The 22,646-nt window shown below is 43.6% G+C and overlaps 1 protein-coding gene across 1 annotated transcript; it reads right to left on the reverse strand.

Moving 5' to 3' along the window:
• Positions 1–189: 189 nt before the first annotated feature.
• On the reverse strand, positions 190–14,386 carry LOC143282344 (U3 small nucleolar ribonucleoprotein MPP10-like). The gene is made up of 11 exons (XM_076587952.1): positions 14,227–14,386; positions 12,093–12,843; positions 11,401–11,476; positions 9,589–9,691; positions 9,301–9,355; positions 7,218–7,359; positions 6,289–6,494; positions 4,939–5,049; positions 4,384–4,491; positions 2,220–2,444; positions 190–1,238 (listed from the first exon to the last, which is right to left on the reverse strand). Exons 1-11 carry the CDS (start codon positions 14,325–14,327, stop codon positions 1,107–1,109), a joined length of 2,010 nt encoding a protein of 669 aa, XP_076444067.1. The 5' UTR covers positions 14,328–14,386; the 3' UTR covers positions 190–1,106.
• Positions 14,387–22,646: the final 8,260 nt, after the last annotated feature.

Below are 22,646 nucleotides of genomic sequence, written 5' to 3' on the forward strand. Positions count from 1 at the left end.
AAATGAAAAACGTTGTACACATAGACATGTTTGTGTGTGAAGTTGGTAGAAAGCAAATGAATGTTAGCGATAGAAACATGAAGGACAAAAATTATACGTTTGTGTGAATGCATGCTACAAGTGCACATACATACATTCGTGACAAGCTCACAGAGGGGAAAATCACTACAAAACTGACTTTTTTTTCCCTTTAATCTTCATCCCATGAAGATGCTCATAAAACAGAAATACCTTGCCTCCTGAACTTTTCAAACATGGAAACGCTGGTCTCATCTGACATACACATGTACAAACTATACAGTTACAAATTCAGTACACAGATTTATACATGTACACACTTAAACATGTGTACCAACATGTCACTGAACTAACTGGTTTATTTATATATTTATCTTTGCTGTTTATAGCCCTGGAGCCAGTTGCATTGCTCGGACGGAAGAGCCTAGTATGGTGGTAACCCGCTACTGTGTGTAGTATGGAACTGACCAATGGCGTAGTTCGATCAACATAGGCATTTAGTCACGTATAACAGTCAAAAAGTTAGAACCAAGCAATGCAGCTGGCTCAAGCTGATCACAGAGGGCTGAAAACAAACTGTAAATACTGACCACCTATAACCTGGAAAGAAAAAAAAAAAAAAAAAACACCTGAAAAAGAAAATCAAGCACAAGAACAGTGAAGTGAAGTGGCCAGTCAGCAAAGATCTGAACACCAGTCCCAGGTAAATGCAATGCGTCAACAGAAGACATGAACAGTATCGACAAACTGTCGGCAATGTTCCACATGATCATCCATGCCCACAGACATGCTTCCTGTACACACAAACCTTATTCCCAGTGTTTCCACACGCAAAGTGTCCTTTCACACATATGTAATGAAAAATGCATGCCGCCCACCCCACCCACACACACACACACACACTCTCTCATACACCTACACTATATATAACCCAACCCCTCCTCAAATATGTTAGAAAGGTTCATTGTTGCACTCACACATGTGTGCATGGACACACACACACACCCACACACCCTCTCCCACTCCACACACAAGAGTAACGTAACACTGTTGGTACACTCCCTCCACACACACACACACACACACACTTAAAGCAACAGCTTGTCGGACGACTTCCGTTTCAGGGATTTCTTGGTGTTGGTGACGGTTTGGGACGTGACTTCGTCTTGCAGCTGACTGAAGAAAGCTTTGGAGGACATTGACTTTTTGCCCTTCTTCTCCTGAAACACAGTATCAAAAAGGAATAAATTAAAACAGTCAACAGTTCAGAACTACAACAGTTCGGAAAGTAGTCAAAAACTTTCCAGGGCTCATCAAGGCTTTTAACAACTAAATTAATATAAAAAAAAAAAATTTAAATCTTTTTGGAGAAAAATTTTAAAACACTAAAGACAAAAAGTACACACACACACACACAGACACACACACACAAAACATCAGGAACCTGGAAAGGCACAATATTTTTAGTATGGGCATATACCCCTTGCAAGAAATGTATTCTGCTACAAGAACGTGAACACACACACACACACACACACACACCACACCACACACACAAACGAACATACCAGACACAACACACACACACAAACAAATATGCACATAAACAAACACACACAAACAACACCCACCCAAACATAAAACACACAAACACAACACACACCACAAAAACAAACAACACACACACCACAACACACATAAACAGGATTAAACTCCTCCCCCCACCCACCCACACAAATGTAACAGCAACACACAAACACAACACAAAAACAAACACACACACCACAACACACATAAACAGGATTAAACTCCTCCCCCCACCCACCCACACAAATGTAACAGCAACACACAAACACAACACAAAAACAAACACACACACCACAACACACAAAAACAGGATTTAATTACACATACTTAACCGGGACCCAACTAGTGCAGACTCCAGCAAGGGTCTGACATTCCTGTCCTGTGCAAACTACTATCCGCCTATGTGGAGAAAATGAAAGCAACTAAGGCCGATAACCTCCCGGAAGTAGGTAACCTCCCCTTTGTCCCGCTAGCTAGCGCCCTCTTCTCTTTCCGGCACACACCACAACACAACACACACAAACAGGATTAAACACCCCCACCCCCCCCCCATCCCCCCCCCACCACTCCCCTTCCCCACGAACCTCCCCCCCCCCACCCCCACACACACCCACCTTGATAACTTCCACGTTCCCGGCGCTGGCTTTCTCCAGTTCCTTGAGGGCGCGCTCCTTGCTGTACTTGTTGCCCAGGCCCGGGTTCGCCTTCTCCACCGCCTTCTTCTGCTGCTCCTTCTCCCTCTGCCGCTGCCGCTTGGCCGCCTTCTTCTGCTTCCGCTCTCGGTGCTTGTCCTCCTTGGTTCGTTCCCCCTTTCCCTTCAGCTCCCCTCTCGGCTTGGCCTGTCGGATGGTTGCTTGGTTGGTTTGTATGTCTTTCGGGTTTTTAGCTGTCTCTTTGATTTTTGTGGTTTTGGGAGTGTTCTTCTTGTTTTTTTTAGCCTGTGTATATATATGTGTGAATGTGTGTGAGTGTGATTTGTGTGTGTGTGTGTGTGTGTGTGAGTGTGATCTTCAGACTGTGTGTGTGTGTGTGTGTGAGTGTGTGTGTGCGTGCATGTGTGTATGTGTGTGTGTGTGTGTGTATGAACACAGTCACTGTGACCTCAGCATTACTGAGTTATTCAATCTTCAACTGTGAATACACCAATTCTTGCTGACACCAACCCACACCCCTCCACACACACATACACACACTACACACATCCACCCACCCACAAACAGCCACTACCACACCCTCCCACCCACACACACACCAATTACCACACCACCGCTATATGCACACTCCCACTGTCAAACCCACGTACACCCACTGCCACCTCTCCACACCCACACCCTGCTATCACCACACACCCACACAGCCCTGTGTGCACAGGGCATGTTACCTGAACCTGCTCTGGAGCCAGACCAGTCATACACCCACACCTCCACCAACCACACCTCATCCACATACACCCACACCTCCACATCCACACTGCCACACCCACACCTCATCCACATACACCCACACCTGCACACCCACACATCATCCACATACACTCACACCTCCACACCTCCACATCATCCACATACACTCACACATTGCACACCCACACCGGCACGCCCACACTACACCCACGCATCATACACATACATTCACACCTCCACACCCACACACACATATACCTCACTACCCACATACACCCACACACACACAGGGCAGGTTACCTGAGCCTCCTGAGGAACTAGACCAGCCTTACCCGGCCACCCACATACACCCACACCCCACAATCACACCCACATCCCCCCCCCCTACATACACCTACACCTCACCATCCACATACACCCACTATCACACCCACATCCCCCCCCCTTACATACACCTCACCACCCACATACACCCACACCCCACTATCACACCCACATCCCCCCCCCTACATACACCCACACCTCACCACCCACATACACCCACACCCCACTATCACACCCACATCCCCCCCCCCTACATACACCTACACCTCACCACCCACATCCCACTATCACATCCACCCCCCCCCTACATACACCTATACCTCACCACCCACATACACCCACACCCCACTATCACATCCACCCCACCCACCCCACATACACCCACACCTCACCATCCACATACACCCACACCCCACTATCACACCCACATCCCCCCCTACATACACCTACACCTCACCACCCACATACACCCACACCCCACAATCACACCCACATCCACCCCCCCTACATACACCCACACCTCACCATCCACATACATCCACACCCCACTATCACACCCACATCCCCCCCCCCTACATACACCCACACCTCACCATCCACATACATCCACACCCCACAATCACACCCACATCCACCCCCCCTACATACACCCACACCTCACCATCCACATACATCCACACCCCACAATCACACCCACATCCACCCCCCCTACATACACCCACACCTCACCACCCACATACACCCACACCCCACTATCACACCCACATCCCCCCCCTTCATACACCTACACCTCACCACCCACATACACCCACACCCCACAATCACACCCACATCCACCCCCCCTACATACACCCACACCTCACCATCCACATACATCCACACCCCACTATCACACCCACATCCCCCCCCCCTACATACACCCACACCTCACCATCCACATACATCCACACCCCACTATCACACCCACATCCCCCCCCCCCCTACATACACCAACACCTCACCACCCACACACACCCACCCACACACATCCCCGTGTAAAAGCGCAGGTTACCTGAACCTCCTGAGGAGCCAGCCCAGTGGCGGTGCTCATGGTGAGGGGGGTGGACTCCTCCATCCTGACAGAGGGCACGTTGTTCTTCACCTTCACTTCCGCCACCGCCTGCACACACACACACACACACACACATGCCTCTGACTGTCATCACAGCTCATCATCACCATCATCATCATCATCATTGTCATCGTCATCATCAGCAGCATTATTGTCATCATCATCAACACCATCATCGTCATTGTCGTCATCATCATCCACAGCATTACTGTCACCATCACCATCTGAACTGATACACTGCCTGTTCCCTACACAGTGGTCCGGGCGCTTGACAAAAATGGGAGGCATGAGGGTCACTGTGTCCTTGACCTCAGGGTCAGGATAATCGCAACGCACCTGCTGTAGATCAGCTTTGTGGAGAGGGGAACTTTGGGAAAGGGGGGAAGGGAGTGAGGGGGCATGAAGCTATGGTCTGAAGACAGCTTGGTTTATGTCCGAGGATAGGCACTGTATGAATGCCGATGTCATTCATCATTCATTCATCGTGGTGGTTACCTGCAGGGGCATGTAGTGCCAGCTGGCCAGAGCGTCCAGGCGAGGAAACAGGTGATTCATCATCTTCTTGATTTCCTCGTGGACAGGGTTGGTCTTCTCCTCCTCTTCTGGCTGTAAACCGTGTCAGTACTACTAGCACTCTTTCAACTCTTTCTATCTGATTTTCATAAAGGTCACAAAACAGAAAGTATATGTGTGTGTGTGTGTGTGTGTGTGTGTGTGTGTGTGTGTGTTCTAAACACTCCATAATAATGATCATTTTATGCTTTTCTTCAATGTTTCACCCCCCCCCCCAACCCCCCCCCCCTTTTTTTCTTTTTTTTTTTGCTTGATTTTTCAAGAGGTTGGAACAGTACATCTAAAAAAAAGAAAAAAGAAAAGTAATTGAAAAATCACTGTATACAAACACAATATACAGTATCTATCAGAAGTACAAACTCTTTCACACACAAACTCATTTACACACACAACAACAACACACACCATACTCAGCCTGTAACTTCAAGTACTCCTGCTTGTACATTTCTTGCAAGGACAACTTCGTACTGAGTATTATCTCTCTCTCTCACTCTCTCTCTCTCTCTCTCTCACACACACACACACACACACCAACACAAACAACACTCACAACCTGTAGCTTCAAGCACACCTGCTTGTACACTTCTTACAGGGACAACTACGAACTGAGTATTATCATACACACACACACAACACCAACACCAACAACAACATAAACTACTCTCACAGCCTGTAGCTTCAAGTACTTCATGCTCATACACTTCTTGCAGGTACAGCTTCGTACTGAGTATTATCACACACACACACACACACACACACAAACAACAACACACACCAACACCAACACAACACTCACAGCCTGTAGCTTAAGGTACTTCATGTTCATACACTTCTTGCAGGTACAGCTTTGTACTGAGTATTATCACACACACACACACACACACACACACACACACACACACACACACACACACACACACACAAACAACAACACACAAACAACAACACACACCAACACCAACACAACACTCACAGCCTGTAGCTTAAGGTACTTCATGTTCATACACTTCTTGCAGGTACAGCTTTGTACTGAGTATTATCACACACACACACACACACACACACACACACACACACACACACACACACACACACACAAACAACAACACACACCAACACAACACTCACAGCCTGTAGCTTCAAGTACTTCATGCTCATACGCTTCTTGCAGGTACAGCTTCGTACTGAGTATTATCTCACACACACACACACACACACACACACACACACACAAACACCACCACCACCACCTACACCACAAACAACACTCACCGCCTGCAGCTTCAGGTACTCCTGCTCATACACCTCCTGCAGGGACAGCTTGGACTTCTCCTGGTCCAGAGTCCTCTGGGTGTTGAGCTCAAAGGCCTCCTCCACTGGGCGCACCTGCCGCACGTTGTCGTCAAAGGCCTTGTCCTTCACCCGCTGCAGGATGATGTCCTCGATGCTCTTGGACCGCTCCTCAGTCATCTCCGCCGCTGGGGAGAGAGGGGGCAGAGAACCATGGATTAAAATAAATTAGCTTAAAGGTCCCGATTAAGAAATGTTACACAAGTCCTGATGAAAGAGTTTAAAAAAAAAAAAAGAAGAAAAAAATGTTCAAGGTCCCTCTTGAAAATAAAAGGTGAAAGATCCTGATAAAAGAAAAGGTTAAAGGTCCTGATGAAAACAAAAATGTAAAAAGTTCTGATGAAAACAAAAGGTCAAAGGTCTTGGTGACAGAACAAATGGTTTAAAGTCCCTAATTAAAACAAAATGTTAAAAGTCCTTAAGAAAAATACAAAGGTTTAAAGTCCCTGTTGAAAACAATGAGTTAAAGGCCCTGATAAAGAAAATGGTAAAAAAAATAAAATAAAACATAAAGAAAGGTCCTGATAAAAAATAAAATAAAGATACTAATTAAAAGAGGTTAAAGATCCCAATGAAAACAGGTTAAAGGTCCCAATGAAAAGAGGTTTAAGGTCCCATTGAAAAAAGGTTAAAGGTCCCAATGAAAAAAAAAGAGGTTAAAGGTCCCAATGAAAAGAAGTTAAAGGTCCCAATGAAAAAAGGTTAAAGGTCCCAATGAAAAGAGGTTAAAGGTCCCGATGAAAAGAGGTTAAAGGTCCTGATGAAAAGAGGTTAAAGGTCCCAATGAAAAGAGGTTAAAGGTCCCAATGAAAAGAGGTTCACCGTTCCAATGAAGCATGCTGTTTTCTTACCCGATGCTGGCGCCTGTTTGAAGTCCACATGCTCCTGAAGCATGCTGTTTTCTGGCCGGTCCTTGGACGCCACCTCCCCCATCAGCTGCCACGGCTTCTCCGCCAGGCTCTCTTCCTCCAAAGCCTGGATCTGACGCCTCAGCTGACACACACACACACATGTTGATGATGATGATACGGATACTTATATGTGGAGTGATTGCCTAGAGGTAACGCGTCCGTCTAGGAAGCGAGAGAATCTGAGCGTGCTGGTTCGAATCACGGCTCAGCCGCCGATATTTTCTCCCCCTCCACTAGACCTTGAGTGGTGGTCTGGACGCAAGTCATTCGGATGAGACGATAAACCGAGGTCCTGTGTGCAGCATGTACTTAGCGCATGTAAAAGAACCCACGGCAACAAAAGGCAAAATTCTGTAGAAAAATCCACTGCGATAGGAAAAACAAATAAAACTGCAGGCAGGAAAAAATACACAAAAAAATGGGTGGCGCTGTAGTGTAGCGACGCGCTCTCCCTGGGGAGAGCAGCCCGAATTTCACACAGAGAAATCTGTTGTGATAAAAAGAAATACAAATACAAATATATAGCCCCTATCCTCAGTCGCAGACCAAGCTCTAAGCACTTGACAAACTCGGAGTCATTTCCACAGCAGGCTGCCTACCTGGGTACAGCCAACTGACAGCTGCCATTTGGGTGCTTGTCATTTGTTTCCTGTGTCATTACATCGTGTTTCAGTTACCCACACATACACACTCATACAGACATGTTATAATTCACATGTATGACCATTTTGTTCATTCACCCCGCCATTTGGGTAGGTAGATTGATAGAAAGATAAGGCAAACAGACAGACAGACACACACACACACACACACACAAATATAAACACACACACAAAGATAGACATGCACACACACACACACACACACACACACACACACATGCACATACACACACACAGAAACATCATCAGTCATTTGAAATGAGTCAACATTTGTGTGTGTGTGTGTGTGTGTGTGTGTGTGTGTGTGTCATAAAACACAGGGTAAAAACTGTTCATGACTTCATCGCTCAGGCATTTGACACTTGTTAAAGTTTGGTTACATCAAAAGATCCAATGGCCTTGCTAAACCGATTCCTCCATGGAAATGTTGAGAGAAGGGGGGAAGGGGGAGGGGGGGGAGTGCAGGGGGGGGTGTTAGATGGGAAAGACGGGGAGTGGGGGGGTGGAGAAATAAAACAACCCCACCCCCCCACCCACCCACCCCAAAAAAAGAGATACTGACAACATTGCACACTGGACAGGAAAATCATTTGCAGACACATGCACACACACCCACACCCACACCCACACACACACACAATTTCAGTCTTTTTTTCAATCAATTTCACCTGGCCATGTTTTACACATTTTTGAAATAACAGCCAACTGTACACGAGACATTGCTTATAAATTCAAACAGTTAACTATTGCTACGTTCGCAAAGATTATCCATATGCATGTATACAACATGTCTGTTTTGCAGGACATCACTCTTCACCACACTTACTTTCAGCTCTCTGATCACACTTATTCATAAGCTCTCTGATCACACTTATTTATGAATTGGAGTGGGGCTTGAAATGAACATGTTATATGTTTATTCATTAAAATACCAGATCAAACCAAAAACCACACTCCAGAGATTGATGTCACAATAAGTATAATTTTAACTTAAGTGTAGATTATTATAAAATGATCTCTTGTTGCTCTTATTGTTTGCTTCTCTTTTTTTTCCAGCTGAAGTGGTGCAGCATATATGGATCAGTGTACACACTTTGATGTCTCCTTGAAACTGAAACTGTCACCCGCAGTGTCTCTGCTTTGAGATTTCCAATCCTGATACTTAAAAAGGAAATTTTCTTCCTAAAATTACGTTTAAGTAACATACTTACCGTGACCCACTAGTGCAGACTCCGGCAGGGGTCTGATTCCTGTCCTGTGCAAACTACTACCCGCCAATGAAAGTAGTTTTTTTAAATTGTATATATAAAAAAAAAAATAATTTAAGAACAAAACCAGAGAAGGCAAGGCCAGATAATTACCTTCTCAGTCCGTTTCTCAAATGTTGACAGGGACTGCTTGTTACTCCCTTCCTCCCTGAAAAAAAAAAAAAAAAAAAAGAATGAAAAAAAATTAACATATTCATGACACCCTAAACTAAGATAAACAGACAAGATCTGATAAATCATCTCGTCAGTGCTGTTAAGCCAGAACTGGCTCCTGTAGACATACATGATACAGATCTACAGATATCTGTAGACAGAAAGAACAAGGAGAAAAAAGAAAGAAAATAAAAAAAAAGGATCACCAATCGACAAATCCAAACTCACTTGGCAGCTTTTGTGTTGTCGCTGAAGTGCACCTTCTTTTTGGTGCTGTGGGTTTGGTCTTCGTCTGACTCCGCGTCCTCTTCGCTTCCAGACTGCTCCTCTTCTGGAAACAGCCCCCAACATCCATCACACCACTCACCTCATGTTGTTCACCTAACATCCATCACACCACTCACCTCATGATCCAACATCCATCACACCACTCACTTCATGACCCAACATCCATCACACCACTCACCTCATGACCCAACATCCATCACACCACCACCTCATGATCCAACATCCATCACACCACTCACCTCATGTTGTTCACCTAACATCCATCACACCACTCACCTCATGACCCAAAATCCATCACATCACTCACTTCATGACCCAACATCCATCACACCACTCACCTCATGTTGTTCACTTAACATCCATCACACCACTCACCTCATGTTGTTCACTTAACATCCATCACACCACTCACTTCATGATCCAACATCCATCACACCACCCACCTCATGATCCAACATCCATCACACCACCCACCTCATGATCCAACATCCATCACACCACTCACCTCATGACCCAACATCCATCACACCACTCACCTCATGACCCAACATCCATCACACCACCCACCTCATGATCCAACATCCATCACACCACTCACTTCATGACCCAACATCCATCACACCACCCACCTCATGACCCAACATCCATCACACCACCCACCTCATGACCCAACATCCATCACACCACCCACCTCATGACCCAAAATCCATCACACCACTCACTTCATGACCCAACATCCATCACACCACTCACCTCATGACCCAACATCCATCACACCACTCACCTCATGATCCAACATCCATCACACCACTCACACCATGACCCAACATCCATCACACCACTCACACCATGACCCAACATCCATCACACCACTCACCTCATGATCCAACATCCATCACACCACTCATCTCATGATCCAACATCCATCACACCACCCACCTCATGACCCAACATCCATCACACCACTCACCTCATGATCCAACATCCATCACACCACTCACACCATGATCCAACATCCATCACACCACTCACCTCATGACCCAACATCCATCACACCACTCACCTCATGACCCAACATCCATCACACCACTCACCTCATGACCCAACATCCATCACACCACTCACCTCATGACCCAACATCCATCACACCACTCACACCATGACCCAACATCCATCACACCACTCACCTCATGACCCAACATCCATCACACCACTCATCTCATGATCCAACATCCATCACACCACTCGCACCATGATCCAACATCCATCACACCACTCACACCATGACCAAACATCCATCACACCACTCACCTCATGACCCAACATCCATCACACCACTCACCTCATGACTCAACATCCATCACACCACTCACCTCATGATCCAACATCCATCACACCACTCACCTCATGAACCAACATCCATCACACCACTCACTTCATAACCAAACATCCATCACACCACTCACACCATGACCCAACATCCATCACACCACTCATCTCATGACCCAACATCCATCACACCACTCACTTCATGACCCAATATCCATCACACCACCCACTTCACATTGTTCACCCAACATCCATCACATCACTCACTTCATACTGTTCACCCAACAGCAATTAGTAAATTCTTTTTAAAAAAAATATGTAAAAGCTTTTATTCTGAATGTCAGGAAAGTTGTTCTTTATTAAATCTAAACCATTAGAAGGAACTAAATGAATAAATAAATACAGAGTCAGTGAGTGTCTCACCAGATTCCGAGGCCACCGTCTGCTCCATGGCGTCCCCATCAGCCGGCGGGTCAAAGAAGTCAGAGTAGACAGCATCCTGAAATAAGTCAAATGTATTCACTGGTGAAGCTTCCCTGATTCCGCATAAAAGTTCATATCACAAGTTACAACAAAAAACAAAAAAATTCCATTACCCAAAGTCAGAATCAAAAGTCTGAACTAGTGTTATACAGCGGAACTGGAGGGAGTTCCAGGCCAGCATCCCGGTTATGGGACACTGGTGAGCACTGTACACTGAGACCAGTTTGTGGAAGAGGCAGGTGAAAGGAGCCATCCAAATCAAGACCTGAAAGCCACGCCTCAACTCAGACACTGGCCTGGATCTCACTCCAAATCCAATTTATGTCTGTCACACCATGACCGTCAGTCACTGTGACCAGGCAACTTTTATACACTCATACAGCCTTAAACGTTGCCTGACCAGTGTGTTGGGTTTATGTGAAGGTCTGGCATCTACTCCCCGCCACCCCCTTTTTTCCCCAAAATAAGATGTGGTGTAAGACATATATATAGATATATATATATATATATATATATATATATATATAGATCAATGTGCTCGCTTTCACGCCCCATTGAAACTGAAACTGCAGATTGTTGGTTCCTACCACAGGCCTGGGAAGTTAAATTTTACACCAAATTAGGACACTCACCTTTCCTGTTTCCTCGTCTGACCAAGCTGAAAACATGTCAAGCTGCTGATCGTCATCGTCCTCGTCCTCATCCTCATCAGAGCCGTCACTCTCATTCTCTTCAGGGCGCCTGTTCCTTCGTTCCTCTTTCCGATCCTCCCGATCTAAAAACTCCTCCATATCTGCCAGTTTGAAAAACTTGTCATCCACTTCAGTTTTTCTCTTCTTTGGCTTTGATGCTTTTGGTTCTTCCTGCTTCTCAGAGGGCAGGTCAAAGTCAAAGTCATTCTCATCATCCTCTTCCCCCCACTCATCCTCTGCTCCATCAAACAAGTCATCGTCTGAGCCGCCAAGCTCACCAAAACCATCTTTATCCCCAAGTCTTTTTTTGATCTCAGATAGCTCTGGGTCTGAATCTTCACTCTCTACCCCTCCCTCAATGTCTTCATCAGCGTCATCAGAATCATCGTCATCATCATCATCATCACCAGCTGTTTCCATCTTTGCAGACTGGCCATTGAAGTCCGTGGCGCCGGAGTGCTGGGTGATCAGCTGCAGTGGCAGCTGTTCCAGACTGGTGACTGTGAACTGTTCATGCAGAAATCGTTTCACTGACCCCATCTGAACTTCCTGCTGCTGCCACACCTGCTCCTCATGCAGGCCCTGTGTGATCAGCTCAGAAATGAACTCTGACTGCCCCTGACCATCAAAGCTGTGGATGCTGTCATGGAACTCCTTAACCCCCTTCAACAGGGAGGCTGACGCCTGCTGCCTGAAACAGTACAGAAATTATACACAATGCATGGATGCACATTGTACAGGCTATGTTTACATACAACTCAACATCATAAAATTACCTATTTTATGAGCAAAAACAATAACACCTATCAGGGCTTCCTATGCCTGTTACACTGAGGGAGTACACATCCATTTTGACATAACTGTGGTTATTTTCACTCCCTCTGTCCTGACTGTTTAAAAAAAAAATCAAGGGGTAGTATATTACACATACTAATAGTACATGTGCAAATGAACATACACATACTTGCAGTTGCACAGAGACCAAGGCACAGTGTATACACACAAAAAGTGACTTTGTCTGTTCCACAGAACAGACACACAGTACACACACTCACTCACTCACTCATTCACACACACACACACACACACACATACAATTACACAACAACTAACAGATGTATACTACTGAAACGGAATCCTCAGAGTACTGTGGAAAAACCATGTTCTTTTAAATGCCACTAGCTTTTAATAAGAACATTACAAATAACCTCCAAACGTCAGGAACACCAGGGTTTAAGCTGGAATGTTTTAAAGTCATGAGATGAAATAAATTTTAGATGAAAATACATGAGGAACACACTGCTGCAAACTGAAAGATTTTTCTCATTCTCTCATGCTTCTCTGTCTAACTCTGTGTGTGTGTGTGTGTGTGTGTGTGTGTGTGTGTGTGTGTGTGTGTGTGTGTGTGTGAGTGTGTGTGTGTGTGTGTCACTGTGTGCGTGTGTGCCAGTGTGTGTGTGTGTGTGTGTGTGTGTGTGTGTGTGACAACAGAAATCTACTAAAAAGAACATGCACATGTCTACTTGATTACAAAATAAATATAACTCAGGAAAAATCATCCTTAACAGTGTTAACAAAAAACACCCATTTTCCCCTTCAGTGGGGTGTAAAGTGCATGCAGCTGTTGGTGAGTATGGCAGGAATGTGGGGGGAACAGTACAAACAGTAACATACAAACAGTAACACTGTAATTTTGCCATCTGACGAAAAGAACAGTGGCATGATCGAAACGAGACGGGCAGCGAAAATGTCAGGCACTGCTGTCGCAGTGTCTGTGATTGGAACCCACAACATTTCTGAATGCTAGCTGAATTTTTATATTTTATACTAGAATCTAATAGCGATTCAACTTCGATTCCTTCACAAAATCATATGACACAACGGTACAGACTTGGGGTCATACGACTTTTGGTTTGTTTTTTTTTCTAAAGAAGTGTTGTGCACACCACAGTCACTTGAATGTCTGTCTATGCAAGTCGGCGTGACTACAACTGTACATGACTGAAGATGAAGACGAACATGAACTGCAAGACAGCACACATTCGTTTTGTGATGTATCTACTGTGCTATTCACCTCAATGTACTTGCGGCGTCGTTCTGGTTACCGTTCAGGCACAGAATCATTGCATATTCCTTGGCCGTTTTAGCCAAAAGTTGTTCAGCAAGATCTCCCATCTTTGTACTCTGTCCAAATTGTCAAACACTAGGACCACGAGGAAGAAAGCACCGGAAAGAATTACCGGAAATGGTTGTAAACCATGTATACCTATTTACCAGAATATATCGGAACTGAAATTAATCCAATAAATCCTCGTTATTCTCAGATACATTCGCTATCCCGATGAACCATAGAGAAAAAAACAAACAAACAAACAAACAAACAAAACAAACAAACAAACAAAAAACGTTGGTTAAGGATCAATTGCAATGTGATAGCACACACAATTGATTAATTTCCTTCTTTATCTTATGTATTACAAACTATATATAGATAAATGTGCACAAAGGGAAGAGGAAATTTATAAATATGACCTTGGGAAAGGTAATTATATGAATATGAGACAAGATTTAAAGGGAATTCAGTGGAGTGACCTAGAAGGAAAATCAGGTAATGACTACTGGTTATACCTAAAAACAAAAATACTAGATAGCATGGAGAAACACATTCCAAAAATCTCAATAGGTCAAAACAAAAGTTTAAAACCACCTTGGATGGTAGGCAGAGTTAAAAAAAAAAGTGTTAAAAAGAAATATAATTTGTATAAGAAGTATTTAAAAACAAGACAAATTTATGATCACCAACAGTACATCACAGCTAGGAATAAATGCAATAATATAATAAAGAATGCCAAACGAGACTATGAAAAAAGACTATCCAGAGAATGTAAAACAAACCCAAAATATTTCTGGAAATATGTACAAGCTAAAACAAAATCAAATACAGGTATTAGTCCTTTGAAAACAGAAGATGGAAAATTGGCAGCAAGTGATGAGGATAAGGCAAATATTTTAAATACTTTCTTTGCTAGTGTTTTTACCAAAGAAGATTTAAGAAATATTCCTACTGGGTCAAAAGAGCCAAAATGTGATTCCAGTCTTTGTGATCTTATTGTAACTCCTACAGCAGTAAAAGAAAAATTACAGGCACTTAACCCCAGTAAAGCTCAGGGCCCAGATCAATTACCTCCACGTGTACTGAAGGAACTTAGTGAGGAATTGTCAGTACCACTCTGTACATTATTTAATAAATCATTAGAGTTAGGTGAGGTTCCAGATGACTGGAAGACTGCAGTAGTCACAGCAATATTTAAAAAGGGTACTAGATCTGATCCAAGTAATTACCGACCAGTAAGTCTTACATATGTGGCATGTAAAGTATTAGAATCACTAGTTAGAGATATATTAGTTAATTTTATGATTACAAATAATTTATATTCTCCGTGCCAGCATGGATTCAGAAAACAGAGGTCATGTATAACTCAACTGTTAGAGGTAATGGAAGATTTAACCCAGTTAGTAGAAGAAAAGGAATCTGCAGATATCATATATTTAGATTTTAAAAAAGCTTTTGACTCTGTGCCACATTATAGGTTAATAAAAAAGCTAAAAGATTATGGGATAAATGGGAATGTATTGAAATGGATAAGCAGTTTCTTGTTGGGGAGAAGTCAGAGGGTAAGAGTTGGAAATAGTCTTTCACCAAATGCACAAGTATTGAGTGGAATACCCCAGGGTAGCATTCTTGGACCTATTTTATTCACCATTTTTATAAATGACCTTCCAGATTGTGTTAGTAGTTGTTGCAGGATATTTGCTGATGACACTAAACTTTATGATATAGCTAAGAATTCTTTAAAATTGCAAAATGACTTAGACAACCTATATGACTGGTCTAACAAGTGGAATCTATATTTTAATGCAACAAAATGTAAAGTGCTACACCTAGGAAAAAATAACCCTAAAAATGAATATAAAATGAAAATTGATAACATGAATTTTATGGTTATTTCGGAATGTAATGAAGAAAAAGACTTGGGAGTAATATTTGATAAAAACTTCTCTTTTGATACACATATCCAAGCAGTGATAAATAAAGCCAACAAAGTACTGGGTATTATCAAGAGAACATTTACATTCTTGGATAAGGATATCTTTGTCAACCTTTATAAAACAATTGTTAGGCCTATCCTAGAATATGGCAATACAATTTGGTATCCCAGATTAATAAGACAGTCCAAAGCAATTGAACAAGTACAAAGGAGAGCAACTAAAATAATTCCAGAACTTAGAGATCTTGACTATCAAAGTCGTTTGAGACAGTTGAATTTGCACTCCCAAAAATATAGAAGATATAGAGGAGACATGATACTAGTTTTTAAGATAATGAACGGAATGGTCGACATTGATCATAGCACCTTTTTCTCTACTAGCAAATCCCAAGTTACCAGAAACTCAGATACTAATCTTTACATAAAATATTGTAGAACAAATGTTCGTAAATCGTCTTTTAGTTTTAGAGCAGTGAAAGGCTGGAATGCACTGACTAACTCAACAAAAACAGCTAACACTATTAACCAGTTCAAAAGTCTTATCGACAATGATGAAAAATCTCTAATAAAACCATTTGATTTTGATCAGTGAACAAGAAACTTTTTCCTGGCGCATGTGCAACACTTGATTAAGACAATAGTGAAGGGACGTTAAAAAGCCAGAAGGCTTATAGGAAAGTCCCCAATCCTGTACCTGTACCTGTACCTGTACCTATATTATAGCATGAACTACCAGCCGTGCTAAATCTTCAGTTACAGCGGCAAAACGCTGTGTGTGTGTGTGTGTGTGTGTGTGTGTGTGTGTGTGTGTGTGTGTGTGTGTGTGTGTGTGTGTGTGTGTGTGGTGTGGTGTGGTGTGTGTGTGTGTGTGTGTGTGTGTGTGTGTGTGTGTGTGTGTGTGTGTGTGTGAAAACAGTCAATAAAAAGAATCGAAAACATGAACAATCCATGCAAACACGCCGGCAAAATGTATTTGTATTTCTTTTTATCACAACAGATTTATCTGTGTGAAATTCGGGCTGCTCTCCCCAGGGAGAGCGCGTCGCTACACTACATTACAACCCTTTTTTTTTCTTTCTTTTTTTCTTCTTCTTCTTTTTTTGTATTTTTTTCCTACGCGCAGTTTTATTTGCTTTTCCTATGGATTTTTCTTCAGAATTTTGCCAGGAACAACCCTTTTGTTGCCGTGGGTTGTTTTGCATGCGCTAAGTGGATGCTGCACACGGGACCTCAGTTTATCGTCTCATCCGAATGACTAGCGTCCAGACCAATCTTCAATCTTCAATCTTCAAATTGGAAGGTCAGCCGTCATTACTGACTATTAATGACCTGTGTGCGCAGAGGCGTAAATACCTAATCATAACCTAAGTAGACCTATCTTCCCTCCGGAGGGGGTGACAATGAGAAAGAACATGTATACATACTCCCTCCCACCGTCACTCGCAGCGTCCCTCCGAGGAAAAAAAAAGGGGGGGGGGGGGGGGGGGGGGGGGGGGGGGGGGACTAAACTGTGATCTTGTTCAGCTCCCTCTTGAAAGCTACCAAGGAGGGAGCCTCTGCTGCTGTTGCAGGCAGGGAGTTCCAGACGGGGATGGTTGATGGGAAAAAACTGTATTTATAAGGGTCAGAGGAGGAGCTAAGATGGACAAATTTGTGTCGATGATTTGATCTTGTTTTGCTGGATCCTTTCTTGAGAAATTTGTCTGGAGGGATGTCTACAATGCCATTGACCATTTTATACATCAGGGTCAGCCTTTGTCTGTTCCACCGTGATTCGAGGGATTCCCATCCTAGTTCTTGCAGCATGTGTGTTACGCTGCTGGTCCACCCGTAGTCACTGTGTACATAACGTGCTGCTCTTCTTTGCACCATTTCAATCTTGTTCTTTTGGCCTTCTTTGTACGGGCTCCAGACTGATGAGCAATACTCCAGGTACGGGCGTACAAGAGTTTGGTAGGCATTGGCTTTGGTGGTTTTATTGGATGTTTTTAGATTCCTTTTTAGGAAGCCTACCATGCTATTGGCTTTATTGGTGACTCTTGTAACATGTTCTTTCCAGTTTAGATCATTTCTTATGTCGACGCCAAGATCTTTTGCGCTGTCAACATGCTCGAGGGTGTGTCCTTTTAATTTGTAGTTGTAGCTGATGGGGTTCCTTGATGTTGTACAGGTAAGGACATTACATTTTTCTGGGTGGAATTCCATTCCCCAACGCTGTTCCCAGTCAGACAGTGTGTTGAGGTCTCATTGGAGCATTTTACAGTCTTGGATTGTCTTGATGGTAGAGTAGACTATACAGTCATCAGCGAACAATCTAATATTGGCCTTGATGTTCTGAGGCAGATCGTTGATGTAAATCAGAAATAGGATGGGGCCTAGAACTGTCCCCTGTGGGACTCCGCTGATGACAGGTGCTGGCTCAGATTTTTCGCCGTCAACTACGACGATTTGGGTGCGGTCGGAAAGGAAGGCCTTGATCCAGTCCAACGTCGATCCTCGTATACCATAATGGTCCAGCTTACGGAGGAGGCGTTTGTGGGGGACCTTGTCAAAGGCTTTGGAGAAGTCCAGAATTACCATGTCGGTCTGCTGTCTGCTGTCCTGGTTTTTGGCGATGTCTTGGAACAGTGTTAGTAGCTGAGTTTCGCAACTCCTTCTGGCTCTAAACCCATGTTGTGAGTTATCAAGTATCTCATGTTGGGTCAGATGGCGCATGATGTTGCTTGCGAGGATGTGTTCTTGCATCTTACAGCATATGCTGGTGAGGGAGACCGGTCTGTAGTTAGCAGCAGAATTACGGTTGCCCTTCTTGAATACTGCTGTCACGTTCGCGACCACCACTCAAGGTCTTGTGGAGGGGGAGAAACTATCGGCGGCTGAGACGTGAATCAAACCAGCGCGCTCAGATTATCTCGCTTCCTAGGCGGACGCGTTACCTCTAGGCCATCACTCCACGCCCACCCCCCAAAACCATATGCCTTAAATCGATCACACAATTAATTTTTTTCAAGTCCCCTGTTTATACTGATGTTGTTAATCACATTACATTTTTTTTGTTTTTGTTTTGTTTTTGTAATATTATTATTATCATTAGTAGTTTTTTTTCTGTATTTATCTATCATTTTTTATTTATTTATTTTATTTTATTTTTATCTTCTTTTTTTGTTATTTTATTTATTTATTTATTTATTTATTTTATTTTTATTATTATTTATTCTATTTTATTTTATTTATTTATTTATTTATTTATTTTGTTTTATTTATTTATTTTATTTTCTTCTCGAGGCCTGACTAAGCGCGTTGGGTTACGCTGCTGGTCAGGCATCTGCTTGGCAGATGTGGTGTAGCATATATGGATTTGAATGCAGGGATGCCTCCTTGAGCTACTGATACTGAAACTGATTACATTAGATTGCTTATCAATGCTTAATCATATATTGTGTCTGTTGTGCTCACTGTGTCCATGTGAGTGTGTGTGTGTGTGTGTGTGTGTGTTGTGTATATATGTGCCTGTGTCTGTGTGTCAGTGTCCGTGTGTGTCTGTGTATGCTAGCGCCGGGGGTGTGTGCATGTGTGTTTGTGTGTGTGTGTGTGTGTGTGTGCACACGCCCATGCATACATGTATGTATGTATATGAATATGTATACGCATGCGTGCATGCGTGTATGTCAGTAAAATTGTGTATGTGTGTGTATGTGTAAGTGTGCATTTGTGCACATGACACAGTATATGTGAAGCTATGCTTGCGTCATAATTTATGTGAGACTATTTCTCCACGCACAAGCATGTGTGTGTGTATGTGTGTCTGTATACACTACCAGCCGTTCACCAACGGGTAGCAGGGTAAAACTATCAAACACGTGCCTCTGTGTGTGTGTGTGTGATCGAATCAGGCCTATATGAAATATCCTAGATATCCATCATGATGGCATCATTATAAACAGCGGTCTCTCCATGGAGTAGAGAGGTAGAGCTGGTGTACTTTGTAGCGGCGACACACTCCCCAATGTGATTACATTTGATAAGCAAAATGTGAATGCATGGGTTTAAAAAAAAAAAAAAAAAGAAGAAAAAAAAGGAATGGAGAGGAGTGCAAGATCAGTGGGGACTCTTCTTCTTCCTTGGCAAGGACTGGGTTCCTGACGAACATGTAAGTCCAGCAGTGAAATCTGCTCAGCTAACTGGGCATGGAAAGTGGGTGACCCATTGCATCAGATATAACCTGGTCTAAAAGGCTAAAACTTTGCCTAAAAGCAAGAAGGGTATGAGCTGACTTGATACAAGCGTATAAAATATATAATAATGTTGATGACATTGACAAAGCATGTTTCTTTATTAATCCACAAATGAACATTGTCACCCGTAACATTACCAACAAAATTCAGAAGCAACATTATAGTAGCAACATTAGAAAATATGTTTTTAGTTACAGAGTAACTAACAACTGGAATAGACTAACCCCAGAAATCAAATATGCACCTAACATGAATACCTTTAAAAAGCTTATTGATGACCACAGTATCATAAAGAAAACTATGTTTGACTTTGATGGTCAAAGGTGAGCCTGGGCTTGGGAGTACCTGACCAAAAACAAAAAACAACAACAAAAAACAAAACAAAAACCGACAGGGGGTATAAAGCCGCAAAGCTACGATGCTTGGCATGGCCCTAACGTGAACCTGATACTGGCTTGTGATTCTTAGATGAGCCAGTAGGCGGACACCAGGCTGGCCTGGAAAAGCTCCGTATCACTGAGTGTGGAGGAGGAATTTTGTTTAATGTCCTGTCACACACATTGGTGATTGAAGACATTTTGTTCAAGTAGAAATGTATACATTTGAGTTTTACTGTTTAGAAGGGGAGGGGGATGTGGACATCATTGAGTGTCAGTGAGGCTGGATGACAAATTGTTCCACTGGTGCACGTCTTTGGGAAAGAAGCTGTGGCAGAGGTCTGGGTGGGCGGTACATTTCTGAAACAGTCTTTGGGCTCCCTTTGTCTGGCTATCCCCTTTGGTTTAGTAGAGGGATTTTCCAATGTCAGCCATGCTGTTGTTGATCTTACACAGCATGGTGGGGCAGTTGTGTTGTCGACGATCTTCTTTCTGGTCTATCACAGCAAAGTTAATGGCAAGATTTCCATGTGTTAACATTTTCATTTAATAGTATCAACCAAGTTAATTTAAAAAAAAAAAAAAACATGACTGAAGGAATAAAATTTTCTGTGACATATATGTGTGTCAATCAAGTTTTTAACGATTGTCTAAGTATAACAAAATAAATTTGATATTAGGCCCCAAAGCATGTACAGTTATTTCCAAGTTTGATGAGTTTGTATTATATTTAGCAAATTGCATGCACTGCAGTTTTTCTTGTCATTTGCAATATTGCCTACATGCACTCCAGTGTAGATGTTAACTCTCACTCAGATTAATATATGCTGATTAATGTAATATACATACTAATTAATGAATGTTTCTGTCCCATTTTAATGGCATTATCCCCACACTGCTCATCCCAAATGGATCTCATTCTGTCACACTGCCTCAGAGATCTATCAGTGTTGAGCACCATGGGGTCACTCTTCAGAGAAGAGGCTGCTGCTGTGTGACTTCACTGGCTGCGGCAATGCCTGTTCTGATTAAACATATGCAAAACACCAGCCGCCGTGGCGAAGTGGTTAGCGTCGCGGACTGACGGCTGGGAGGACGCGGGTTCGAATCCCAGCGGAGGTGGGTTTTTTCGGCCCGTGGCCGGCTCCTACCCAGAGTTGAGTGTGCTGTGGGCTTAAATGGGGAGACTGGGACCACACAGTCGAGTGTCATCCACTTCAAGGATGCGTCTTTGGGTGTGTTGCTCTAATTACCTGACCAACACTGCAAGTGTCTGTATCTCTCGGGCCTGGTTAACGCCGGGATATCATTATGACAGGAAGCGTAGAGTACAGCCTTGTCACGCAGTCCCAAACCAAAATGGACCTCCATAGCAACATCGTCATCATCATCGTCATCCTCCTTCTCCTTCATCGTCATCAATATAAACAAAATAGTCTCAAAGTCTGTGGCATTTCATGCCCTGCTCTCATGGTGACCTCAGTTTCGATGCCCCTCCACTTCCGTGCTTGGGGTGAGTCCTGTCAATGTCGTCAGTGTCGGCAGGATCATGGGGGGGCTGTTGTTTGAGGGACGTGGTGGCGGTCTCCACTCTGGGAGAGACGCTCACTCAGTCTGGCTCCGCGACTAAGCCATTATTGTCGTTAGTAGGGGGCTTAGTAGGTGGTGTCCTAAGTACGTTAAATCAGAACAGGCACCACTGAACACCACCGAAGTGACTCAGCAGCAGTGCAGGGTCTCCTCTGGTGTGTGGCCTCCGGGCGACCTAACATCGATGGTTCCCTGTGGACTGCCGACGCTGGAACTGCGACGGACGAACCCGGGTGTGGCCGT

The sequence above is a fragment of the Babylonia areolata genome, chromosome 5 (genome assembly GCF_041734735.1).
Source record: "Babylonia areolata isolate BAREFJ2019XMU chromosome 5, ASM4173473v1, whole genome shotgun sequence".
Taxonomy (NCBI): domain Eukaryota; kingdom Metazoa; phylum Mollusca; class Gastropoda; order Neogastropoda; family Buccinidae; genus Babylonia; species Babylonia areolata.